At 47.8% G+C, this 26,351-nt stretch overlaps 1 protein-coding gene across 1 annotated transcript in view; it reads right to left on the bottom strand.

The window, feature by feature from the left end:
* Positions 1-774: 774 nt before the first annotated feature.
* PARP1 (poly(ADP-ribose) polymerase 1) overlaps positions 775-26,351 on the bottom strand; it is a 233,401-nt gene continuing 207,824 nt past the window's right edge. Inside the window, exons 21-23 of the mRNA XM_029593046.1 lie at positions 17,152-17,213; positions 9,196-9,310; positions 775-1,290 (exon numbers count right to left, since the gene is read on the bottom strand). Coding sequence (XP_029448906.1) covers positions 1,209-1,290; positions 9,196-9,310; positions 17,152-17,213 — 259 coding nt within the window. The 3' untranslated portion in view covers positions 775-1,208. The remainder of the gene's footprint in view (positions 1,291-9,195; positions 9,311-17,151; positions 17,214-26,351) is intronic.

The raw sequence follows: 26,351 nt of genomic DNA, 5'->3' as shown, positions 1-26,351 counted from the left end.
TTTCCGTGCCGGGCTCCATCTGATGATGTCACCCACATGTAAAAACTACCATCCTGCTTGACCTAGGAGAACTCTCTTGTGCCTTGCTGTTGCCCCAGCTATCACTCCCAGCATGTGTTTTGGAGGTGCAAGCCACTCTCTGGGATCTCTTCCAAATTAGATGTCACTCAATCTCCAGTGGGTTTCTATGATCACTTACTGCCTCTGGAGACCGAAGTCAATTGGCTGTCACCAATATTCTAAATTTCTTTAGCTTTAAGGGTATGTGATGTCACAATGCCACACCTGTGCATCATGACATCTGGCAGCCTCAGAAGCCAATCATGACTGCAGCCAGACATTCATCCAATCAAGAGCACAGAATGGTCAAGGTGTGCAAGTATGATCTTCATCTAGGAGAACAGTAAGATCCACTGCTAACATGCACCTGCAGAATGGCGGCTCTCTCTGTCCAGCATGTTGCGTTTTTAAAAAAAATGTACAAAGCATCATTGAAGGTGAGATCTGTGATTGCTTTATACAGTTTGATGATTGATGGTGCAGGTGATGTCTCTTACAGCACAAAATGTTCTCACAAATTGGCTGGGAGTTTGTGAAACTGGGGGGTAAAGGGGAATGGGGCGTCGTACCAGCCTCCACTGATGAAAGGCCATACTGTGGAGTAAGATACATCACTTATGGCAATTATTTAACCACTCCTACAATTTGTGGTGGTAAAGCAAAGGGGAAAAAAAGGGTTACTTTCTGCAACAGTATACAATAAAAATAAAAATCTCAATAATAAGAAATTAGCTTTTATTTTTACTTTAAAATAAAGGCAAGTAACAATTATTCAAAATCAAAACTATGGAAGCATATTTTCAACAAACCAGAGGAAATCTTAATGTGTTGGTGTTGGGTGGGGGGGCCATGTTTGTATACATTCACACGGTCTCCTCCTCTTCATTTCACTAAAACCATTTATTTTCTCTCTCTCTCTCCCTTTCTTGTCAGTTTTAAAGCCCACATGACTGAATCAGTTTGCTTTCCTGGAAGTATTGGCATTCAAGTTTAATAGTGTGAGTTTACAAAGCTGCTTTGGCAACAGTGCTCAGCAGCGCAGTTCGTAAGTACATCAGAAAAGAAAGTTGACATGCGAACATACTGTGTCAACTCTACATAGCAAAGCTACAGGATAACTTGTGTGTGAGAGGGTTCCGAGCTGCCGTTCACCAGAGTGAGGTCTTATAATTGAATTTCAGCTTCAATAGGTACTTCAGATTAACCTGTGCAACATCGTAGACAATGTATCTGAAAGGAAGGAGTCAAGGATCATACGTGTATTTCCCACTCCTTATGGTACCAGTGAGAAGTGGGAGAACAAGAAACTATTCTCAAACATGCTTCTTGGACAGTGGCCCAGTACGGCTGGAGGAAATGCTGGCAGTGCTACAGGTGTGCATGAGGACAATAAACCATCACAGAAGGCTTTAGGTGCACACTCTAGGCAACATAAGAACCGTCATACTTATGCAGACCAGCACCCTATCTCCAATGACAGAGAGCCATGGATGCACAGAGGAAGCATCTAAGAAACAGGCCCTGTGTAGCACTGTCCACCTGCTTCATGATTCTTCAAGTTGCTAGAATCATGGTTTAAGAATGCACTAAACCCAATTCTTTTTTTTATGAACCCAAAAATCTGTCCATTATGAATTAAGAGGAGTGCCACACACACATTTTCTTTTATCATGAGTGCAATCTGTAAATTAATCATGTAATCACTTGCCAGAGGTGGCTGTGGATTTTGGAACCAGCATCCATTTTAAAAAGGAGACCTTTTTCACAACCACAGTATCTGCAACAGGTTCTAACAATCCTGCCCGAGAGGGAATTTGTTTTCTATTGCCGCTGTAGGCACTTTATGCTGTAACATTAGGCACCAGAAACCAGATTAAAAAAGGAAAATTGGTTCTTACCTGCTCATTTTCTTTCCTTAAGTCCCACAGATCAGTCCAGACTGGGTTTTGTTTCTCAACCAGCAGATGAAAACAGAACAAAGCTTCACTATACTCGTGGTACATAAAACATTTTCAATGCTTCTTTAGAGTATGGAGTAGTCATGAAGGACTAGAAAAGGGTGGATGTGGTTCCTATTCATAGAGCTGTCCAGGGAGTGGCTACTAATTGGTCAGTGGTTGTCATTCTAAAGCTTATGGGGATAGACTTAAATATCTAAACATGTATACTCTAGAGGAAAGGTGAGATAGGGGAGATATGAGAGAGACATTCAAATATCTCAAAGGTTTCCATGCACAGGAAGTGAGCCTATTTCAAAGGAAAGGAGACTCTAGAACGAGGGGTCATGCAATGAGGTTAAAAGAGGGTAGAATCAGGAATAATCCTACAAAATATTGCTTTACAGAGAGGGTGATGGATGAGGGGAATAGCCACCCAGTGGAGGTGGTAGAGTCAAAAACAGTATCTGAATTTAAGAAAGCAGGGACAAATACAGGGGAACTCTAAGGAAGTGATGGGAATTATAATGCTAAATTAATTGGACAGATGGGTAGACAGACTGGGCCACATGGTCTTTTTCTGTCTTCATGTTTCTAAGACAGTGTGCCACCCACATTCGTTCACTATGAACTGTACCCAAGTAAATGTACGATAAAAATCCCTACAAGGGAGATGCATGTCCACCATTTGCTGGAGATGGAGAACATTGGCAGGTTGATGTCGGGGCAGGGCTATATGTAAGCAAGTCAGCTTTACTCCATCTCCATCTGCTGATAGGTGTGCATACCCACTGATGTGAATTGGCCTGCTTGAGTGCAAAGGAAGAACCAATTTTCCTTTTGTGTTTGTCCGCAGATCAGTCCAAATGACTGGGATGTACCCAAGCTCCCCCAAACTGGGCGGGAACTTGAAAGACCCACTCGCAACATACTTTCACAAAACGCAGCCGAGTCTTGAGCCCGAACATCCAGTTTGTAATGCTTGGTAAAAGTATGCAGTGAAGACCACATTGTTGCTCAATAGATTTCCTGTGGTAAAACCAACTGGCATTCAGCCCAGGACACAGCCTGCACCCTAGTGGAATGAACCCAGAGCTCCACTGGAACTGGGGCCCTCTTGCCTATGTAAGTTGAAGCAATAGCCTCTTTTAGCCATTGGGAAATAGTTGCCTTCAATGCCTTTTCCCCCTTAATACTCCCTCCATAAAGAACAAATAGATGATCCGTTTTATGTAAACTGTTGGTGACCTTTAAATAGCGTAAAAGGATCGATGCGCATCCAACAAATGTAGTTCATATGCATGAAGAGTCGATAACCCCAAGTTCCCAAAGGCAGGTAATTCTGCTGACCGGCTCAGATGAAACATGGAGACCACCTTCAGCAAGAAAGAAGGAATCGTGCATAGAGAAACTCCTACATCTGTAAACTGGAGGAAAGGATCCCTGTACGAAGTCTCCCTGAACAGATAGCCACCAAAAACAGACTTCAAAATAAGATCCTTCATCGATGACCTCCACAAGTCTTTTTCTGCCGTCATGTTTCTATGTTTCTGAGTATCTTTTCAATCTCAACTGGCTCCACTCAAAAGCCAGGCTGTGAGACAAAAGCAATCTGCCTGCTCCAAGCAAACTGGACCCTGAAAAAGCAATCTGGGAAGATGCCCGAGTCCCAACGGCCCATCCAATGTTAGGTTTACTAGATCGGCAAACTACAGGTGCTGTGGCCACTCTGGAGCCACTAGAATCATCTTTCTGCAATGAGTCTCTATACGTTGCGGGACTCTGCCTATCAGTGGCCAAAGAGGAAACACGTTATCGGGATCCTACTCAGCCATGGCAGAGAGAGCAGAGACCCTCTGCTCCCAACTCTCTTCTGTGACTGAAAAATTGTTAAGCTTTGGCATTGTTCCTCAATGCCATCAAGTCCAACTGAGGAATTCCCCACTTTGACTGAATGAAAGACATGGTCTCGCTCGACAACTCCCTCCCACTTTCTGGAATTTAGAATGTGTCTGCTGAGAAAATCTGCTTGCACATTCTCTACGTGAGATGCCAACAGTACTAGATGACAACACTCTGTCCAGTGAAAATGACTCCTGGGTCTCTAGGGACATCGTCTGGCTCCTGGTGTTCCCTTGATGGTTGACGTAAGCTACTGACAGTGCATTGTCGGACAGGACTTGTACCGCCTGATCAAGACAGATGGCTCCCCTAATCCTGTCAAACTGGCATCTGTTGTCATCATTACTCAATCCAGAATATCTAGGCCAATGCCCCTCTCCAAATTAGACTGTGAAAGCCACCAGGACAGGCTTGACCTGGCATCCCGAAGAAGGGACAGATGATGCCTAAAATCCTCCGACTGAGGATTTCAGTGCGACAGCAGCACTTTCTGAAGTGGACGCATCTGAGAAAACACCCACAGTACCAAATCAGAGCAGATGCCACGGAGCCAAGAACTTGCAAATAATCCCAGACTCAAGAGTCCAAAGATGTAACAACCATCGAATTTGTCCTTGCAATTTCAAGATCCTTTCTGAGGTAAGAAACACCGTGCCCATCTTGGTCTTCAAACATGCCTTCAGGTATTCCTGAGAAGGAACCAGGTAGCTGTTTGTCAAATTCACCACTCAGCCCAGGGATTACAACCTCTGCATCATCCTCAGGACAGACTGGTAGCAAACCTCCCATGACACTGCCTAAATAAGCTAGTCATCCAGATAAGACTGGACACGAATGTTCTCTCTGTGGAGGGCCACCACTTTGATTACCATTACCTTGGTGAATGTGTGAGGCACTGTTGTAAGACCAAAAGGAAGAGACTGGTACTGAAAAGCTTCCCTAGAACTGCAAATCTGAGAAACCTTTGGTGCGCCTCTCGGATGGGTATAAGCAGATAAGCCTCCATAAGATCGAGAGACATAAAAAACTCCCCTTTCCTGACTGTTGCAAAAACCAAATACAGAGTCTCCATCCAAAAATAGGGCACCCACAGAGAAGCATTCACCTTCTTGAAATCCAGGGATGGGGCAATAAATTAAGTGCCCTCTTTTTTTGGGACTACAAAGTAGATGGAATATCTGCCCTGCCTCCCTTCTTCTCAGGGAACAGAAACTACAGCTTCTAGCTTCTGGGTACTTAGGGATGACAAACCAAGCAGACAGACTAAATTAATTCTTTGCTTCAGTCTTCACTGAGTAAGATAGAGAGATACCTATGCCAGAAATGATATTCAAAGGTGTGGATTCAGCAGAACTGAAACAAATCTCAGTGTACCTGGAAAGCAAGTTGACAAACTAAAGAGTAGCAAATCACCTGGCCCAGAGTGACTCCAACATCTGTCCCAAGCAAAATGATAGAAACTATTATAAAGAACAAAACTGCTGAACATATAGTTCAATGGTACAAAGCCAACATGGCTTTAGCCAAAGGAAATATTGCCTCACCAATCTGCTACGTTTTTTGAGGGCATAAACAACCAAGTGGATAAAGGTGAGCCAGTTGATACTAGTGTATTTGTATTTTCAGAAAGCATTTGATAAAACCCCTCACGAGAAACTTCTTAGAAAACTAAAAAGTCATGGGATGGGGAAGTCCTATTGTGGATTGGGAACTGGTTAGAAGATAGAAAACAGAGTAGGGCTAAATAGAAAATTTTCTCAATGGACAATTGTGAATATTGGAGTGTTCCAGGGATCTGTTCTGGGACCACTGCTTTTTAATATATTTATAAATGATCTGGAAATGCCGATAACTCAAAATTATTCATAGTTGTTAAATCACAAGAGGATTGTGAGAAATTTCAAGAGGACCGTGCAAAACTAGGAGAATGGGCATGCAAATGGCAAATGAAACTTAATATGGACAAGTGCAAAGTGATGCACTTAGGGAAGAGTAACCCAAATTATAGCTACACAATGCAAGGTTCAACATTAGGAGTCTCCATTCAGGAAAAGGATCTAGGCGTCATCGCTGAAAATACGTTGAAATCTTCTGCTCAGTGTGCAGCAGCAGCAGCCAAGAAAGCAAAAAGAATGCTAGGCATTATTAGGAAAGGAATGGAGAGTAAAACAGAATATCATAATGCCTCTATATTGCTCCATGGTGTGACATCTTGAGTAATGTGTGCAGTTCTTGTCACATCTCAAAAAAGATATAGCAGAATTAGAAAAGGTACAGAGAAAGGTGACCAAAATGATAAAGGGGATGGAATTCCCCTATGAGGAAACATTAAACACGTTAGCTCTCTCTTCTCCAAGCTGAAGAGAACTAAGAGGAGAAATGACCCAGAATCATGAAGCGGAGAAAACGCTGAGAGTCCTGATGGATGGGAACATGTAGATAAGCCTCCATGAGATCCAAGGAAGCCAGGAATTCTCCTTTGCGTACAGCCACTATGACCAACCTGAGGATTTCCATCCTGAAGTGTGGCACCTTTAGTTTTGCATTGACCTTCTTTAAATCACGTATTGGACGAAACGAGTCCTCCTTTTTGGGGACCAGAAAATAAATGGAGTATCTCCCCTGACGGAGCTCTGCTCTGGGAACTGGTACTACTGAACTTAACTGACATAACTGGTCTAGAGTCAGTTGTACCGCCGCTTGACCGGATAGCTGCTTGGGGAAATTAGAAAAAGTTCCCGTTACCGTTTCTTATCACATTGAGAACCCACTGGTCCTGAGTGATCTTAGCCCACTCATCGTAAAAGTGCTATAAGCGACCTCCTATAATAGGAAAGACGGAGTGGACCAGCCTGGCATCATTGGGTAGACTTACCACCTGCCGAGGAGCCACCAGAGGACCCCCTAAAGGACCTTCTGGCTCCACGAAAGGAGAGTCCCCCGTGCTTGCCCCTGCGGTCCCGGCATACCACGGGTAGGCCGCGATCTTCTGTCGGACCAAAAACAAGACCTTGATTGAAAAAAATCTCTTACCCTTAGGTTTATCCTCGGGTAACCTGAGGAGACTTTGTCTCCAAGAGACTGGATCAGCTGCTCTAGATCCTCGCCAAACAAGAACTTACCTTTGAACGGCAAGGATGCCAATTGTGCCTTAGAGGAAACATCCACCGCCCAATTGCGAAGCCAAAGCAACCTTCGGGCGGCCACAGCTGATGCCATTACTCTGCAGGAAGTACGCACCAAATCATAGAGGGCATCCGCACTGTAAGCCACAGCTGCTTCTACACGTTCAGCCGTATCCGCGTCCACACCTGATTGAGACAAATTACCTTGAAGCTGCTGTACCCACCGAAGACAAGTACACTGCAAGAAACTTGAACAAAGCGCTGCACACAAACCCAGGGATGCCACCCTCAAAAATCCTTTTAAGGTGTAACTCCATCTTACGATGTTGTATGTCTTTTAAAGCGGCCGAACCAATAACCAGAATCGTGGTGCGCTTAGTCACAGCAGACACCGCCGCATCTACTTTCGGGAGGGGAAAAAATTCTAAATCCTGTTCTGGTAGAGGGTAAAGTTTCCCCATGGCTCTGGCAACCTTTAAACCAGAATCAGGAGTCCCCCATTCCTCTTCTACTAACTTACTAACCGATTTGTGGTAAGGGAAAGAAGTTGGAGGATCTCGGATGGCACCTAGTACCGGGTCCTTGCTGTCCAAATTCTGGTTTCTCCCGAGGCATTTTAACCCCAAGAACCTGGTAAGCCAAGGAAAGCAAAACCTCCAGCTCTTCCCTTTAAAAAAGGTAGACCACCTTAGGATATTCTGCCTCATGAATAAGAGACCGGGTCATTCCCTGACCCTCATCCTCGGCAGCCGGAATAACCGGAGCCACCATGGGAGCTTGGCCAGACCCCGAACCAGTACCACCAGGAACTATGATAGCATCCTCCAGATCAACCGCCCCAGCTGCATCACCCTGCGGGCGAAAAATCAAGCCTTGTGCTGAGGGAACCCTATTACCAGGCATAGGAGACCACTTGGGACCCACCGAAGGACCCTCAGTGGGCTGGACTGATGGACTCTGCGGCTGTCTGGCCATATAGGCATCATGAAGTAACAAAACAAAGTCTGTGGAGAAAAGCCTCCCTGCACCAAAACCAGCATGATCTGGTTGAAAAACAGGTAAACCAGAGCTTTCCTCCCCCCTTCTAGCCCTTCCTGCCCGTTCCCCAACCCGGACCTGAGACAGAGATGGAGGACCTTCCTCACCCCCCCCCCCCCAGACCAAGCACACACAAGAGTACCAACCCCCGGCTCAGCCGCCTCAACCGGACAGGGAAGAACCCTTAGGATTCTAAAAAAAAAAAAAAGAAAACCCCAGGAGGAAGGCTCAAAAGAAAAAATTAGCTGAAAAAAATTAGTCAACTGCAGAACTGCAGGATTAACAGCCTCTGCCATCTGCTGGAGACAGAGAAATAATGACGAACTGCAGCTGGCACGGTTGCTTAGATACGGTGTCAGCGAGGTTTTTTTTCTCTGTCTCCATCTACTGATAGGGGGAGATAAACCCAGGGAAGGCGCCATCGACCTGGCCCTCTGGCAAGCGCTGCATTCATTCATGGAAAGAACCTGCTTGTTTGCACTACCACAGCAATGCAGTGCCTCAAGCTGCATCCCTGCTCTCTGCTGGCTCAACCTGCTGTTGTGTTTTGAACTGAGTGAACACAATTGTGCCAAGTGGTTCAAAGCACTTCACTCGGGGGTCAGCAACAGAGGACGACGATGCAGCTTGAGGAGCTGCACTGCGAATAAGTCAGGATCACGCCGAGGGGAAGCTGCAGCAGGAGAGAGACGCGAGGGCCACTGCTCCTACAGCCAATGCAGAGGGACCAGCCCCTGTCTCCCAAAGCCACAGAATCTCCCCTCAGTGCTCTAGGAATTCCTCCCACTAAACAGGTCACTTTTCCAGGAAATGGTCTTCTCCATACATGCTAACGTTGTGTGTACCTGTGAGTATGTGTGTGAGGGCAGCAGATGGGGGCACAGTGACAACAGATACTGGCAGAACACTTGTATATAATCATCCCATCACAATAACCAAAATCCAGTGCTGAGCAAAATAAAACCTTGCCTTTTGTGTTTTCTCTCCCTTTTTTTTGGGGACAAAATCATTAATGTGGACATGTACAGAAGTCATGCCTAAGGAAGCAACCAAGTGTGTGACAAAACAGAAAGTCTCCCCTTGGCTTGACAGTCTACAGGGGAACTGAGTCTCACTCTGCAGGAAAAGGATACTCATTATAAAGCAGACTGGCATTCTTGATGTTTGTTGTCACTGCTTTTCCTAAAGGAACTTCCACGCCATCGAGGGTAATGCTGGCAGTGGGGTCAGGTGCTGTGCTTCCCAATCCTAGGAGAAAGAAAGGTGGCTGAAGGAGTTACTGGTCCCGCACACGTGTACACCCTCGCAAGCCTTTATCTGGCAGTCTTGCACAAAAAGTCGCGCTTGCATCTTTACACGATTACTTACAAAGCTATAACTATTTCATTGGTATGGACAATGTCTGTTTATTTTTAAAACTCTAATCCCCCCCCCACTCCTACCTTTCCAGGCCAGGTCTTCCTATGATGACCAAAGGAAAATTGGTTCTTACCTGCTAATTTTCGTTCCTGTAGTACCATGGATCAGTCCAGACCATGGGTTATATCACCAATCCAGCAGAAGGAGGCAGAGAAAACATTCCAATGACTCTGACCTATACCCTGGAGCACCACCTGCAGTCAATCAGTATTGAGCAGTATCAAAGCAGAAATTTAACTACTAACATTAACTAGCTATCTAAATAGGAGAACGAATTTCCAACTCACAAGTGTTAAATGGAAGCAGAATCCCCCAAAAAAATCTTGGGAAAAAACAAGAAAATATTAAGAAAAATAGACAGCATGAAAGGTGGTTTAATCACCCAATCAGTGAACGAGCGGACTCTCCGAAAAGACAAATATAATACACAGACAAAGGGTGGGCGTCTGGACTGAGCCATGGTACTACAGGAAAGAAAATTAGCAGGTAAGAACCAATTTTCCTTTCCCTGTACGTACCTGGATCAGTCCAGACCCTGGGATGTACCAGAGCTGATTCAATTAGGGTGGGACCCAGAGAGTCCCGCTCAGAGAACTCTGTCCCCGAAGGCTGCCGAACTTGGAGCGTGAACATCCAAGCGGTAATGACGAGCAAAAGTATGCAACGGCTTCCAAGTCGCTGCTTTACAAATCTCATGAGGAGAAACTAACTGACATTCTGCCCAAGAGGTAGCCTGTGACCTAGTAGAATGAGCTCTCAACCCTTCAGGAAGGTCACGACGAGCTAGAAGATAAGCTGAACGAATTGTCTCTTTTAATCAACGAGCAAGCGTAGCCTTCGAAACCTTATGACCTTTGCGAGGGCCACTCCACAAAACAAACAAATGATCAGACAATCGAAAATTGTTTATAACTTCAAGATAACGCAACAGAGCTCATTTTTTAAGATTCCTAGAGGAAGGATCCAAACGATCTAAAGACGGAAAAGCCAGAAGCTCTATGGACTGATTTAAATTTAAAGTTGAAAAGCGCCTCACCATCAGGCGCCAGCGAGCGGGGAGGCCACCCTCCATCCTGGGCCCCTGCAAGAAGTGAACACCATCTTAAATAATAAAAAAAGAAACGGAACTATCATCAGGAGGTGAGGGGAAATGGGTGACTGCGCTGTGTGACCATGCCCCTCCCCCGACGTCACTGTGAGCTCCGGCGGCAGTTGAAAAGCGCCTCACCATCAGGCGCCAGCGAGCGGGGAGGCCACCCTCCATCCTGGGCCCCCGCAAGAAGTGAACACCATCTTAAATAATAAAAAAAGAAACGGAACTATCATCAGGAGGTGAGGGGAAATGGGTGACTGCGATGTGTGACCATGCCCCTCCCCCGACGTCAACTCTTTGTGCTTCATTTACTATTTTTTCTTTTACATTTTCTGTTAAGTAACCTTTTTTCAAGTTCCTACCTTATGCCTTTGTTAACAATGTTATTATAATAAATGTTCTCTGTATTTGACTATGGAAATATTTTTTCCTGCTTTTTCTGTTTTATGTAAACCGGTATGATTTGCATTTTAATGTAAGAATGTCGGTATATAAAAATAATAAATAAATAAATAAATAAATAAATAAATAAATAAATAAATAAATAAATGGAAAGAAGATACTACCTTAGGTAAAAAAGATGGTACAGTCCGTAATGAAATTCCTCTATCAGAAATTCTAAGAAAAGGCTCTCTGCAAGACAAGGCCTGCAACTCCGAAATTCTACGAGCTGAAGAAATGGCCACAAGAAACACCACCTTCAATGTGAGATCCTTCAAAGTCGCATGATTGAGGGGTTCAAAGGGAGCCGAACACAGAGCCCTAAGAACCAAATTCAAACTCCAAGCAGGACAAGGATTCCGAAATGGAGGACGTAGATGTTGCCCACCTTTGAGAAAACGTGCTACATCCGGATGCGCAACCAAGGATAATCCCTGAACCTTACCATGAAAACATCCAAGCGCTGCTACTTGTACCCATAAGGAACTACAGGACAAACCCTTGGCTAAACAGTCTTGTAAAAAAGATAAAATATCGGATACCGAAGCGTGAACTGGATCTACTTGATGCTCATTACACCAAGATTCAAAAACCTTCCACACCCTTGCATAAGCCAAAGATGTAGAAGATTTTCTAGAATGCAATAAAGTAGTTACTACAGCATCTGAATAACCTTTATTCTTTAACAGACACCTCTCAAAAGCCATGCTGCTAGAGAGAAGTGTTCGTCCTCTTCCAAACAAACCGGACCCTGAGACAGAAGGCAGGGAAGATCTCGAAATCGAAGGGGACCGCCCAGTGCTAGTCTGACCAGGTCCGCGAACCACGGGCGGCATGGCCACTCCGGAGCCACTAAGACAACGTCAACTTGTTGAACTTCTAGCCGACGCAGAACCTTGCCGATTAGAGGCCAGAGAGGGAATATGTAGAGAAGAACATCCCTTGGCCAAGGAAGTACCAGAGCATCTACTCCTTCCGCTCCTCTTTCCCTCCTGCGGCTGAAGAACCGAGGGGCTTTGGCATTCTGAAATGTGGCCATGAGATCCATTGCCGGAGTGGACCATATGATGCATATCATTTGATAGGCTTCATCGCACAGTTCCCACTCGCCTGGGTCGAGATGATGCCGACTGAGAAAGTCGGCTTGAATGCTGACCACCCCGGCAATGTGTTAGGCTGTGATGCTGAGCAGATGTTGCTCTGCCCAGGCGATCAGCTGTTGTGCTTCCTGAGCTACCAGGAAGCTTCGGGTTCCTCCCTGACGATTGATGTACACTACCGTGGTCGCATTGTCGGAAAGAACCCGAACCGACTTCACACAAAGGAGAGGTTGAATAGCGATTAAGGCTAAACGAACAGCTCTGGTCTCTAAAAGATTGATCGACCACTGCGCTTCCTCTTCAGACCACTGACCCTGAACAGATGTATTCTGACATACCGCTCCCCAGCCTGAAAGACTAGCGTCGGTAGTGACCACAGTCCATTCCGGAATCTCTAGTGGTACACCTCGTTGCAGATTCGCTGTCTGTAACCACCAATCTAGGCTGGAACGAGCTGTCTCTGTAAGAGGAAGGGGAAGGTGGTATAGTTCCGAAAACGGATTCCAGCGTGAAAGCAATGGAGACTGAAGTGGTCTCATGTGCGCAAAGGCCCAGGGAACCAACTCCAGAGTAGAGGTCATTGAACCTAAAACTATCAAGTAATCCCGCACACAAGGAATAGGAATAGACTGTAAGTCTCGAATTTGTGATTGAATCTTGAGAAGGCGATGCTCTGGAAGGAACACTATCCCTTTACAAGTGTCGAACCGTGCACCCAAAAACTCCAGAGATTGGGAAGGTAATAGGCGACTCTTGTCTTCGTTGATCACCCAGCCTAGAGACTGCAAAAGGCTGATTACCCTGATGAATGTATAACAACAAAGAGTTTCTGACTTCGCTCGAATCAACCAGTTGTCCAGGTACGGATGTACCAACAGACCCTCCTTCCTGAGTTGAGCGGCCACCACAACCATTATTTTGGTAAATGTTCTGGGAGCTGTGGCTAATCCGAACGGGAGAGCTCTGAATTGATAATGTTGCCCTAGAATGCAAAACCTGAGAAACTTCTGATGATCGGATCGAATGCAGATATGAAGATAAGCTTCGGTGAGGTCGAGAGATGCTAGAAATTCTCCTCTGTGAACCGAAACTATGACAGACCGAACGACGAAGAAAATTGAATAACGACCTTTCCGATGTTCTGATGTTGGAACTGGAACTATAGCTCCTAGGTCGCTTAAACGCTGTAGCGAGTCTTGGATTATGAGACGCTTTTGTAGGGAAGAACATGGTGAAATTAGGAACAGGTGGTGAAGTCGCCGAACAAAATCGAAAGCGTAACCTTGATTTATCACTGATAGAACCCATTGATCTGATGTACATCTGGCCCATTCTCCGTAAAACAGACACAGCCTGCCCCCTATGACGGGAACCGGAGAAAGGACCGGCCTTATCTCATTGGACAGACTTTGTGCCTCCTGAGACTTGGGAAGTTCCAGGTCTACCAAAGCGGCGGCCACGAAAGGACTGAAACCAATTCTGTTGTCTACCTGAAGACTGTTTAGCTGGAGGAGCTGACGGACGAGAAGAACAAAATCTTCTGTTAGACCGAAAACGAGACCAAGATGAAAAAGAGCTTCTAGGCCAGGGGTCAGGAACCTATGGCTCGGGAGCCAGATATGGCTCTTTTGATGGCTGCATCTGGCTCACAGACAAATCTTTAATAAAAAAGTAAAAATCTAACAAAATCCCCCACCCTCCTGACGCCCCTCAAGACCTGCCAAAAGTCCCTGATGGTCCAGCGGGGTCCAGGAGCGATCTCCTGGACTTGGGCTGTCGGCTGCCAGTAGTCAAAATGGCGCAGACGGCCCTTTGCCCTCACTATGTCACTGGGGTCGACCAATGGCGGTGGTAGCCCCTGTGACATAGTAAGGGCAAAGGGCTGTTGGCTGCCAGTAATCAAAATGGCATCGACGGCCCTTTGCCCTTACTATGTCACAGGGGCTACCGCCGCCATTGGTCGACCCCAGTGACATAGTGAGGGCAAAGGGCCGTCTGCGCCATTTTGACTACTGGCAGCCGACAGCCCAAGTCCAGGAGATCACTCCCAGACCCCCGCTGGACCACCAGGGACTTTTGGCAGGTCTTGGGGGGAGTCAGGAGAGTGGGGGGTTGTAGTTAGTATGGTTCTCACGAAATTACATTTTAAAATATGTGGCATTCATGGCTCTCTCAGCCAAAAAGGTTCCCGACCCCTGTTCTAGGCCTAGGATGGTCCTTTGGCAATTTGTGAATCTTATTTTCCCCTAGGGACAAAATTAAATCTTCCAATTCTTTACCAAATAATAATTTTCCCTTAAAGGGTAAAGCCCCTAATTGAGCTTTGGAGGATGCTTCTTCAGACCAATTCCTCAACCAGAGAAGTCTGCGAGCCAATACAGAAGCAACGATAGAGCGAGCCGAGGTCCTAATGAGATCATATAATGCATCTGCACTATAAGCAACTGTAGCTTCCAGTCTATCAGCCTGAGCAACTTCTTCTTTAGAGAGGGAAGAATTGTTTTGTAAAGCCTGGACCTATCTTAGTCCAGCTCGCAAAGCCAAGCTACTACACATGGCCGCCCGCACACCAGGAGCAGAAACCTAAAAAATTCGCTTAAGCTGAACCTCCAGCTTATGATCTTGGAGATCTTTAAGAGCAGTAGCCCCAATTACTGGAATAGTTGTTTTCTTAGTGACGGCTGAAACAGCAGCATCCACCTTAGGAAATTTTAAAATTTCCAAAGCTTCCTCAGGTAATGGATACAATTTTTTCATGGCTCGTGCTACCTTAAGCCCCAACTCAGGAGTATCCCACGCCCGGTACATAAGGTCAGTGAGAGAAAGATGAAAAGGAAATGATGTCGTGGGACCTCTAAGGCCAAGCAACACTGGGTCAACGTCACCCATCCGAGAATCCTTTACTGGAGCCTCGAGACCCAATTCCAGTAAAATAACTGGAATTAAGGGACTAAGTTCCTCTCTTCTAAACAGGCGGACTACTTTGGGGTCGTCCCCATCCGCAACATGAGGGTCTGAACTAATACTCAAAGCAGGGTCTTCATTTAAATCCCCCTCCGGCAAGGACTTGTCCGGGATAGGTAAAGAGCCATGCTCAGAATCATCTGAAAAAGAAAAAATTGTCTGATCCGGACCCCGACGAAGGGGACGCTTCGGAGCTGACCCACTCCCAAATCCGTGGGACTAGCCCTTTTTGAGGAACGTAGCCTTAACCTCTGTTCAGATGAGAGACTTATGTCTCTTATGAAATTTCTTAGATTTGTAAGCTTTGTGAAGAAAACAAAGAAAATCCCCTGAAAAGGCAGAAGAAGAGGAAGAAGAATCTGAAATCTTCTCCAGGCTTTCAGCCGATAAATATGGCCCTGTTTCACGCGGCTTGCCCCCCCCCCCCCCAGGGACCGCCGGCTGCGGCGACAGCGGAGGCGGGTCAGAAGCACCCTTAATAGCTTGTTGTGTCGCTACCCTCCGAGTAGACAGGAGTGCCTCAGTTCCCGCACTGCAGCTAAAAGAGTTTGGGGCAGGAGAGCAGCTGGGCCGAGGTTTTGGTGCCGCGCGAAGTGGCAGAGTCCCTTTTTTTTTTTTTAATCGGCAAACTTGATGAGCCTTCCCCCCCCGGGGAGATAGGATGAACAGAGACTCTCCCTGGAGAGAAGCAAGCGCGCATCTCCACAAGCGCGGCAGGCCGCGCGGCATTATAAAGAAATAACGGCACGAAATAAAAAGTATGAAATAAACTAAAAAACTAAAAGAAACCCTGGCAAAAAACAAAGGCACGGGCCCACCGAACACCAAAAGGTAAGTAAACAACGATTCAGCTGTGAAGAATTATTTTTATTTTTCTTTTTTACCTGACCGAAAAGCTGCGGCCTCCAGGAGCTGCTCCAAGTAGAGTGAGTGAGCCGGGCCCCCCCCCGGTATCACCCCTGCCAGGAGTGGTTGCTGGGTACAAAACCTCCCCAACTCTGGCAGCCTCAAAAACCAGGAGGGATAGTCCTCCCAGGACTTGGCAACCTCCCGGGAGGCAGTGAAATGGCTGTGAAGAAAAAATAAAACCTCTTCTTTTTTTTTTTAATAACTTAAATGAAAAGAACAGGCTCTCTTCAAAAGAAAAAGAAAGTCTGCAAAAAATTAACTCCTAAACTACCTGACTAAAAAATAACAAACTGCCACAGACTGCAGGGGTTAGGAACGTCCACCTCTGCTGGGAGACAGAGAAATACTGATTGACTGCAGGTGGTGCTCCAGGGTATACGTCAGAGTCATTAGAATGTTTTCTCTGCCTCCCTCTGCTGGATTGGTGACATAACCCAGGGTCTGGACTGATCCAGGTACGTACAGGGAAAATTCCTTTGTTCTACCCAGGGGCTGGGAGGATGGCAGTTTCCTCCGATGATCAAATTATCAGCTTCATTCTGGGGCATAAAGAGGTCACCCATGTACCCCTCCCTCCACTGATGCACTCAAATGCCTACCAGGCACTGTGGCCTAGTAACAGGGACCCCTAGTCCATATTCACACAAAAGGAAACTTCTGACAGCAAAAAAGCAAGATTTTAATGCAAATAAAAGGAGCTCTTCATTAACCTAATTACAAGTCAACTGGAGAGAATGAGAGAAGGCGATCCCAGTCACACTGGAGCAGCAGGGAAATTCTTGCAAGATTTGGATGAATTGCTCTCAGCCTTGCAGCTTAAAGGGGTAGAACTCTATGGTATATTCTGGGGTGAGTGAAACAATAGACAAAAAAAAGAGGAAAGGGACTTACTAGAACGTCAAGCTGCAGGCACCATACAAACACAAGCAAAGCATTAACAGGTAAAGCAAGAAAGGGGGGGGGGAAGACATTCAGTCTGTAAACACAGGGGATGCCAGTGCAATAAAAGGCATGTGCCCTGTAATCCAAAGAAAGGAAAACACAAGAGTAAGACAAAAAGCAGAGCCAATAAAATATCTTGAATAATCCAGCAGACAGTGGTGTTTTCAAGGAATCTCACAGGTTTGTCACACTGCATGTGCACTGTTCAGTGTGTCCCTTACCTTTCACGCTATGTTTACCCTTTGGCAATTTGGTAATGTGGGAGGCTGCTTTCAGCTCATGCCTTAAAGAAAAAGAAAAAAAAGATCAATTTTACTAGATAACCAAAGCCATCAATAAAGCCCAACCTCGCTTCCTCTTTCCCCCAGATTTCACTACCAAAGATTCCAGACATTCCTGTGACTTCAACTCTTGGTACTAGCAGAAAGTATAAGCAGCATGCCACGATCACATGTGAGAGAGGAAGGGTTTCTGGGATTTGAAATGTGATGCTATGCCTTGGAGGACAGACCTCCAGGAGCAACAATTCACTATAATTACTACAGTTCATTCTGGACCAGCCACAAAGAGGACAACAAAGATGAGAAATAAGCAAGAAACGCCCATCTATGCATTACAAATATTGAGGCTGGGTGTGTGCCTGAGGGCGGGGTTATTATTAGGGCAGTCTACCACTTGCAAAAATATGTGCCATATATAATAAAGCCCTCCCCCCCAACAGCTATGAAGAGTGTTCTGCTTCTCCGAATGGGGAGGGAGAGGAAAGGAAAGGAAAATTGGTTCTTACATGCTAGTTTTCGTTCCTGGAATACTACAGATCAGTACAGACTCCTGGGTTTTGTCTCCCTGCCAGCAGATGGAGACAGAAGAAAAGCTTTACTGTCTCTGCTACTTAACCTACAGGCCGATGCAATACAGTGGGCTCAGTCAAGTGCACCGTTTAACCCGCAGTTGGACGCGGGTTGTATAGGCGTTAACTAATCCCCTTATGCAATAAGGGGATTAGCTATTCACTCCCAATGCAAAAAAAAAAGTGCATCTAGGACGCACAATTTAGCGATCAGAAATTAACGCCTGCTTTTCTGTACTGCCTCCTACTTAATATCGTTGGGATATTAACTAGGAGGAACAACTCTTTAAAAAAAAATTAAAAAATAAAAGTTTAAAAAAAGCCCCAGCAGTCAGGTGCAGGAAGCGGATGCTCAGTTGACAAGTGTCCGGTTCCTGAACCCCTGGCACATCCACAGGTTAGGAAAACAGATGCTGATAAATTCAGCGTCCATTTTCTGAACCTGACTGCCCCACTGTAAGGACTGAATAAATCAATATTAAAATGTCGGGCACTTAATATTAATTTATTCACTCCTTCACTTATTGCCCATTGGTCCTTTTCACGGACATTTGTCAGTGAAAGGACCAATCCCCTTTCAGGACAGCCTTCTGAAAGGTGATTGGTCCTTTCACTAACATGTGACAATGAAGGGACCAGACCAATCCGCAATAAATGAAGGAGTGAATAAGTTAATATTAAGTGCCCAACATTTTAATATTGATTTATACAGATTCAGAGAATGGACGCTGAATTTATCAGCATCCATTTTCCTAACCTGTTCATGTGCGCTGGTTAGAAAAACAGACACTGATAAATTCAGCGTCGGTTTTCTTAACTGGCAGACAGCCACCGACAGCGGACCTCTCTTGGGCGCACACTGTCAAGGAGGCGCTAGAGGTGCGCAATCACTCCTAGCGCATCCTCGACAGTGCGAGCCCTAAAAGAAAATTATTCCTTACCTGCTAATTTTCGTTCCTGTAGTACAGGAATGGGCAATTCCGGTCCTCGAGGGCCACAAACCAGTCAGGTTTTCAGGATACCCCTAATGAATATGCATAAAAGAGATTTGCATACAGCTGAGGCAGAGTGCAAACAAATCTCTTTCATGCATATTCATTAGGGATATCCTGAAAACCTGACTGGTTTGTGGCCCTCGAGGACCGGAATTGCCCACCCCTGCTGTAGTACCACGGATCAGTCCAGACAGTGGGTTATGTCCTTCGTCCAGCAGATGGAGTCAGAGCAAAAATTGAAAGGGCACCCTCTCTTAAGCTGGTGCGCCCTCTGTATCCCTTCAGTATAAAGTATATCAAAGTAGAGAGAAAACCCCCCACTTGGATGGATCAGAGTCAGGATCAACAATTGTCAACTTGTATGGAACACAAATGCAATGAATGTATGAGAACATTAACAATAAAAACCTGCAGAAAGAACCATTAATCCTTTACAATATACACTGAATAGGCGGAACTGAGCATTTGAGCAGGAAGACCTTCAACCCCCAGAATAAGTAGGGAGGGTGTCTGGACTGATCCGTGGTACTACAGGAACGAAAATTAGCACGTAAGGAATAATTTTATTTTCCCTGTACGTACCCGGATCAGTCCAGACCATGCGATGTCCCATAGCTTCCCTACGTAGGACGGACCCCCGAGAGACCTGCTCGAATGACCTGCGCCCCGAAGGAGTCAAAAACCGGTGCCTGGAGATTCAGCCGGTAGTGACGTGTGAAAGTATGTAGAGACTTCCAAGTCGCCACGCAACGGATCTCTTGTGGCGACACCGCTCGACTCTCTGCCCAGGAGGCTGCTTGGGCCCGAAGTGAATGAGCTCGGATACCGTCCAGTGGAGGACGACCCGCTCCAATGTACGCCGACGAGATGGAATCCTTCAGCCAATGTGCAATGGTGGTCTTAGACACTTTACAGCCCTTGTTGGGTCCGCCCCACAACACAAACAGATGATCTGAAAGACGGAAATCATTCGTGACCTCCAGGTAGCGAAGAACACGCCTGACATTCAACTGACGCAGTTCTCTGGGCTCGTCGTCCGTGAAGGAGGGCAGCTCCACTGACTGATTCAAATGGAAGCCCGACACCATCTTTGGTAAAAAAGAAGGCACAGTGGTCAAGGAAACCCCGGCAGGACAAAGCTTGAATCTCTGAGATCCTCCGAGCCGAGCAAATAGAGACCAGGAAAACAGTCTTGAGAGTGAGATCCTTGTTAGAAGCCTTTTTCAGAGGTTCAAAGGGGGGAACCCCCGAGAATTCGAAGGACCAGATTTAAATTCCAGGAAGGAGACACCGCATGGACTGGAGGCTTGACATGCTTCACACCCTTTAGGAAACACATTATGTCAGGATGGGAGAAAAAAGATGCCCTATCCAGGCGAGGTACCAGGGCCCTGAGCGCGGACACCTGGACCCGCAGAGAATTGTAGGCTAGACCTTTCTCCAAGTCACGCTGCAAGAAAGTATGTACCTGTTGCCCGACGCAGGAAAATATGAAGTGAGGTACACCATTTATTTATTTAAGGTTTTTCTATACCGGCATTCATGATAAGATCATATCATGCCGGTTTACATATAACAGGGGGTGCAAAAACTGTTCTTTTAACAAGTGCAACGGAAGCAAAAGTTACAATAAAACAAGGTTGTAGAACTGGGAGAGGAAGGAAATAAGGATAGTAGCGTAAAAATTTACAGAGGTAACTTATTTACATTGTGCAGTGATGTCTCTTTATGGATATTAACATTGTGCAGTGAGGTCTCTCAATGGATATTTGACTCCGGAAAGGCTTGCCTGAATAGCCAAGTCTTAAGTTTTTTTTTGAATGTTGGTAAGCAGGGTTCAAGTCTAAGGTCCGGTGGTAAGGTATTCCAAAGAGAGGGGCCCGCTGTAGAAAAGGCCCGGTCTCTGAGAGCCTTATGGAGTGTAGATTTAGTTGGAGGAACGGTCAGGGAGCCTTTGTAGGCGTCTCTGATAGGTCTGGATGATGAGTGCATTCTGAGGGGGATTTGGAGGTTGAGAGGGGCCTGTGAGTGGATGGATTTGTGGATGATGGTGATGGACTTGTGTAGGATTCTGTAGTGTATTGGCAGCCAGTGAAGACCATGCCTCGAATACTTTTCAGACCCGGACACATTAGACAGACGTGGAGGTCTTCCGAGCCTGAAGCAAGGTGGAAATAACATCCTCAGGATAACCTTTCTTCCTCAGCCTGTGCCTTTCAAAAGCCAGGCCGCAAGACAGAAGCGATCTGCCCGGTCAAAAAATACAGGACCCTGATGCAGGTGGTTTGGAAGATGTCCGAGACGAAGAGGCCCGTCCACCGCCAGATTGACCAGGTTTGCGAGCCATGGACGTCGAGGCTACTCTGGGGCTATCAAGATCATCGGCCCTGGATGACACTCTATCCTCCGAAGCACTCTGCCTACTAGGGGCCACGAAGGGAACACAGAGTAGAATTTCCCTTGGCCACGGAAGGACCAGAGCGTCCACGCCTTCCGCCCCATGCTCTCTCCTGCGACTGAAGAATTGCGGGGCCTTCGCATTCTTCCGAGTGGCCATTAGGTCCAGGTGTGGGAGACCCCACTTGGCAACGAGATTCACTGCATCCGTGGAAAGTTCCCACTCTCCCGGATCGATGCGTTGACGGCTAAAAAAATCCGCTTGGACATTGTCCACCCCGGCTATGTGGGAGGCCGCCAGACGAGCGAGGTGGAGCTCTGCCCATTCCATCAACCTGTCCGCCTCCAGCGAGACCTGTCTGCTTCTCGTTCCTCCCTGGCGGTTTATGTACGCCACCTTGGTTGCGTTGTCAGAAAGCACCCGCATGGCTCTGCCCTGGATCAAGGGGAGGAAGCGCTTCACAGCAAGGTGGACCGCCCTGGTCTCCATGCAATTGATCGGCTACGCCGCCTGCGACACAGTCCATTTCCCCTGTGTCGATTGCCTGCCGCACACAGCTCCCCACCCGGAGAGACTGGCATCTGAGGTAACGACGGTCCACTGCGGGATCTCCAAATCCATCCCGCGCAACAGGTGGTCCAGATGGAGCCACCAGGAGAGGCTGTTCAAGGCAGCCTCCGCGAGCGGCAGAGGTGCCTGAAAATCCTGGGACACCAGCTTCCAACGGGAGAGCAATGCCCCCTGCAACGACCGCATATGCACAAATGCCCATGGTACCACATCAATAGTTGAGCCGAGAGCCGAAACCTGAACCCACAAGGAGTTGATAGACAAACCTTTGGAGAGTCCGTTCTGAAGGAAGGAAAGAACCAGAGAGACCGGGGGGCCCTGCGCGTCGATACCCCAGCCTCCATACACATATTATCAAAACCCCTCCAAACCCGAACATAAGAAAGATGTCGAGGTTTTACAGGCCCGCAACAGTGTGGAAATCACTTCCTCCTTGTAGCCCCTCTTCCTCAGCCGCCACCGCTCAAAAGCCAGGCCGCAAGACAAAAGCGATCTGCCTGATCTAAAAATACTGGACCTCGTCGCAGGAGGTTGTGGAGGTTAGCGAGACAAAGAGGGCCATCCGACGTGAGATTCACGAGGTCCACGAACCACGGTCTCCGAGGCCACTCTGGTGCTATGAGAATGACCGGCCCGTGGTGAAGTTCTATCCTTCTGAGAACTTTTCCCACCAGATGCCAAGGAGGGAATACGTAAAGGAGGACATCGCTGGGCCAGGGCAAGACCAGAACATCCACGCCCTCCGAGCAGTGTCTCTCCTGCGGCTGAAGAACTGGGAAGCCTTCGCATTCTTCAGGGTGGCCATCAAGTCCGAGTGGGGGACCCCCCCCCACCTGCAGATGATTAGATCCATCACCTTGTCTGACAACTCCCACTCTCCGGGGTCGAGATGCTGACGACTGAGGAAGTCGGCCTGAACATTCTCTTTTCCTGCCAGGCGATCCAAATGGCGCTCTGCCCAAGCGAACAGCTGGCTGGCCTCCAGGGCTACCAGGCGACTCCTGGTGCCCCCCTGGCGATTGATGTAAGCTACTGTGGTGGCATTGTTGGAAAGGACTCTCACCGCTTTGCGACGGATCAAGGGAAGAAAGAACTTGAGTGCCAGTCGAACTGCCCGGGCCTCCAGGCGGTTGATGTGCCACTTGGATTGGATCGGAGGCCAAGAGCCCTGTGTCAATTGAGACTGACAAACTGCTCCCCAGCTGGAGAGGCTGGCATCCATCGTCACGATGATCCACTGGGGAGTCTCCAGGGGCATGCCCCTCGAGAGAGAGCAACAACTGCATGCTGATGATGGTAGGCTCGGGAAGTGGTAGGGGCGCTCGAAACTCCTCACAGACCGGCTTCCAACGGGCCAGTAAAGGACGCATATGCGCAAACGCACAGGGCACCAGATCTATAGTGGAAGCCATAGAGCCCAGAACTTGAAGGTAATCCCAGGCCGTGGGTATCGGCAGAGATAAGAGATGCTGTACCTGCCACATGAGCTTGAGTGCACGGACCTTGGGCAAGGAGACCTTGGACACGTGAGTGTCGAAACGAGCTCCCAGAAATTCCAGAACTTGAGAAGGCAAGAGGTTGCTCTTGGAGTAGTTGACTATCCACCTGAGGGAGGTGAGCACCGACACCACCCGACTGACCGCCATCACACAAAGCTGCTTCGACTTCGCCCGGATGAGCCAATCGTCCAGGAAGGGATGGACCGAGACCCCCTCCCTCTGGAGAAAAGCCGCCACCACCACCATCACCTTGGTGAACATGCGAGGGGCGCAGGTGAGCTCGAACGGGAGAGCTTGGAACTGAAGGTGCCGGCCCAGTATGTCGAAGCGAAGATACTTCTGGTGTTCCTTGTGAATCAGGATGTGAAAGTAAGCCTCTGTGATGTCGAGCGAAGCCAGGAACTTGCCGGAGCGAACCGCCGCAATGACTGCCCTCAGGGTTTCCATCCGAAAATGGGGAATCTTGAGCACCTGGTTGACTCTCTTGAGGTCCAGAATCGGTTGGAAGGAACCGTCCTTTCTGGGGACGATGAAGTAGATGGAATAGTGGCCGGATCCCTGCTCCTCTTGGGGAACAGGGACTATGGCCTCGAGTTCCAGGAGCCTGTCGAGAGTCTGGCACACCGCTGGCTATTTTCGACTGCCACATGGAGAGATTAGGTGGCTGTCGGGAAGATCCCTAGCAAATTCTAACGCATAACCTTTGTCAATCACGTCGAGGACCCACTGATCCGTGGTGATTTTGGCCCATTCCAGCAAAAAAAGGGAGCGAAGGAACGGGCCTGCCTCATCTCATTGCGAGGACTTGGCGGCAGATCCATGGGGATTGCCATCTCGGAACTGTCGACGTCCTCGAAAGGAATGAGACCATGCCTGTGATCTGGAGGAGGCAGGATGCTGAGAGGACCCCCTCGTTCTGTTGTTCCTCTGCTGACCCCTGAATCGAGAGCACAAAGAAAAAAAAGGATTTTGACTGTTTAGGGCTGTCCTCGGGCAGCTTATGAACTTTGTTATCACCTAAGGATTTAATAAGCTGATCCAGGTTCTCCCCAAAAAGCAATTTACCCTTAAAGGGGAGAGTGCCTAACTGAGACTTGGAAGAGGAGTCCGCTACCCAGTTACGCAGCAAGAGGAGCCGTCTGGCGGAGACCGTAGACCTGGCTGCACCCGGAGATCATAAAGGGCATGAGCTCCATATGCAATCGCACCTTCGAGCCGCTCCGCTTGTTCGGCCTCTGCAGACGGGAGGTCCTGGATGCTGAGTAGTTGCTGAACCCACCTGAGGCTTGCCCGCTGCACGAGACTGCTACAAACCGTCACCCGGACACCTAAAGCCAGCACCTCAAAGATCCTTTTGAGATGTACTTCCAACTTGTGATCTTGAAGAACCTTTAAGGCTGTGGCCCCTACAACTGGGATGGTGGTGCGTTTGGTGACAGCCGACACCGAAACATCAACCTTGGGGACTTTGAGCATTTCAAGAGCTGGGATGGGGAGGGGATATAACTTATCCATTGCCCTGCCCACGCGGAGACCAGACTCGGGAGACTTCCATTCCCTGAGCAGAAGCTGCATAAGAATAGGATGGAAGGGAAAAGTACAGGGCAGAGCCCTCAGACTCACCAGGACTAGGTCAACGGTATGGGAGGTGGAGGCAGTGGCGGGCTCTTCCGTGGGCACATCGATTCCTAGTTCACCCAGAACAAAGGGAATAAGCAGGTTCAGCTCTTCCCATTTGAACAACCTCAAAACCCTTGGGTCATCTCCCTCCGGGCAAGCAGAGCCCATCTCCATTCACAGGATGATTATCAAGCAAAAGATCCGGGTCGGCATCTGGATCGGGCAACGGAGTGGGAGGAGGAGGAGGGTCAGGTGGGTCCGACCCACCAGGTACAGTCCTGACCCTAGTAGTACCCTGCGAGTCTGGGATGCCAGAGCCCTGGCTAACAACCAAACGAGGGATTTTTGGCGGTGTGGGGGCCCGGAGTGGGATCCTCCTACACTTCCAAGCTTGCTAAAAAGGACTTATGTAAAAGGAGCTCAAATTCTGGTGAAAAAGGAGGATGTGCTCTGCTGGGCCCCGGGGGGGGGGGGGGGGGGGGGGGGGGGGGGGGGGAGGGGCCCCTCGAGGAGGGTCAGAATCAGCATCAGGAGAGCCCATAGGGCTTAAGTCAGGCAGCAAACAACAAAAATCAGGCTCCCCTCCCCCCTGAGGGTCTGAGTCTGCTGCGAGGTCAGGGCACAAAATGGCCACCATTCCTGCGTTTTTTTTGTGTGGAGGACGGCCCGGACGCATGCTTGCCGAGCTGACTCGGGTCGTCGATTTCAAAAGAGCCACAGAGGGTCCTTCCCCTCCGGGCAAGCAGAGCGAGCAGAGCCCATCGCGGGAGAGCCATGAGGCAGGCTCCCCGCAGGCATGACAAAACGCAGACCTCGGCATTGGTAAATCAGCTGTGAGTGAACCAGCCTGACTGCAGTGAAGTGGGGAAGCCGACTGAATGGCTTCGAGCCGCTGCTTTCCCTGCCAGACGGCCCAGAGCCGTGAAGAACTGCCTTTTTCCAACTTTTATACTGAAATTAAAAAATTCACCTCTGTCTGTCTCTTTTTTTTTTTTTTTTTTTTGAGAAACAGCTAAATAGGCTGAAGGATTTGGGCCACAGCAGAGGAATTATAACATCTCTGCAAAGGACCTGAGGAATAGTCACATCTCAGGGTCACCAGTGCAAAAGAGGAGGAATGACTGGACTACCAGTATCATCCCTAAGCAGGGAATTAGGCTACTGGGAAAGACACCTAGGCTGAATTACTCAAGGGGAAAAAAACCCCCTAGGACTCTACAAGAGCCTGGAGACAGAACTGTCTCCAGAGAAAAGAAAATTCACTGTTCCTGAATTTTTTTTGTTTGTTTTAGAAATACTTGCTTGACCTAGCGAAAAGAAAACAGAAGACTTCGCAAGAAGAAATAAAGAAATATCACTTAGGAGAGGGAACCGCAGGTTCGTCCGTCTGCATCTGCTGAAGCCAGAGAAATACTGAGGGGTGCAGGGTGAGTACTGTCCTTATATAGGATACTCTTTCAGTTTTTCTCTGGCTCCATCTGCTGGACAG

The sequence above is a fragment of the Rhinatrema bivittatum genome, chromosome 3 (assembly GCF_901001135.1).
Source record: "Rhinatrema bivittatum chromosome 3, aRhiBiv1.1, whole genome shotgun sequence".
In the NCBI taxonomy this organism is placed as follows: domain Eukaryota; kingdom Metazoa; phylum Chordata; class Amphibia; order Gymnophiona; family Rhinatrematidae; genus Rhinatrema; species Rhinatrema bivittatum.
Note: the sequence above shows the minus strand (reverse complement) of the source record. Positions and strands in the feature narration are given on the sequence as shown.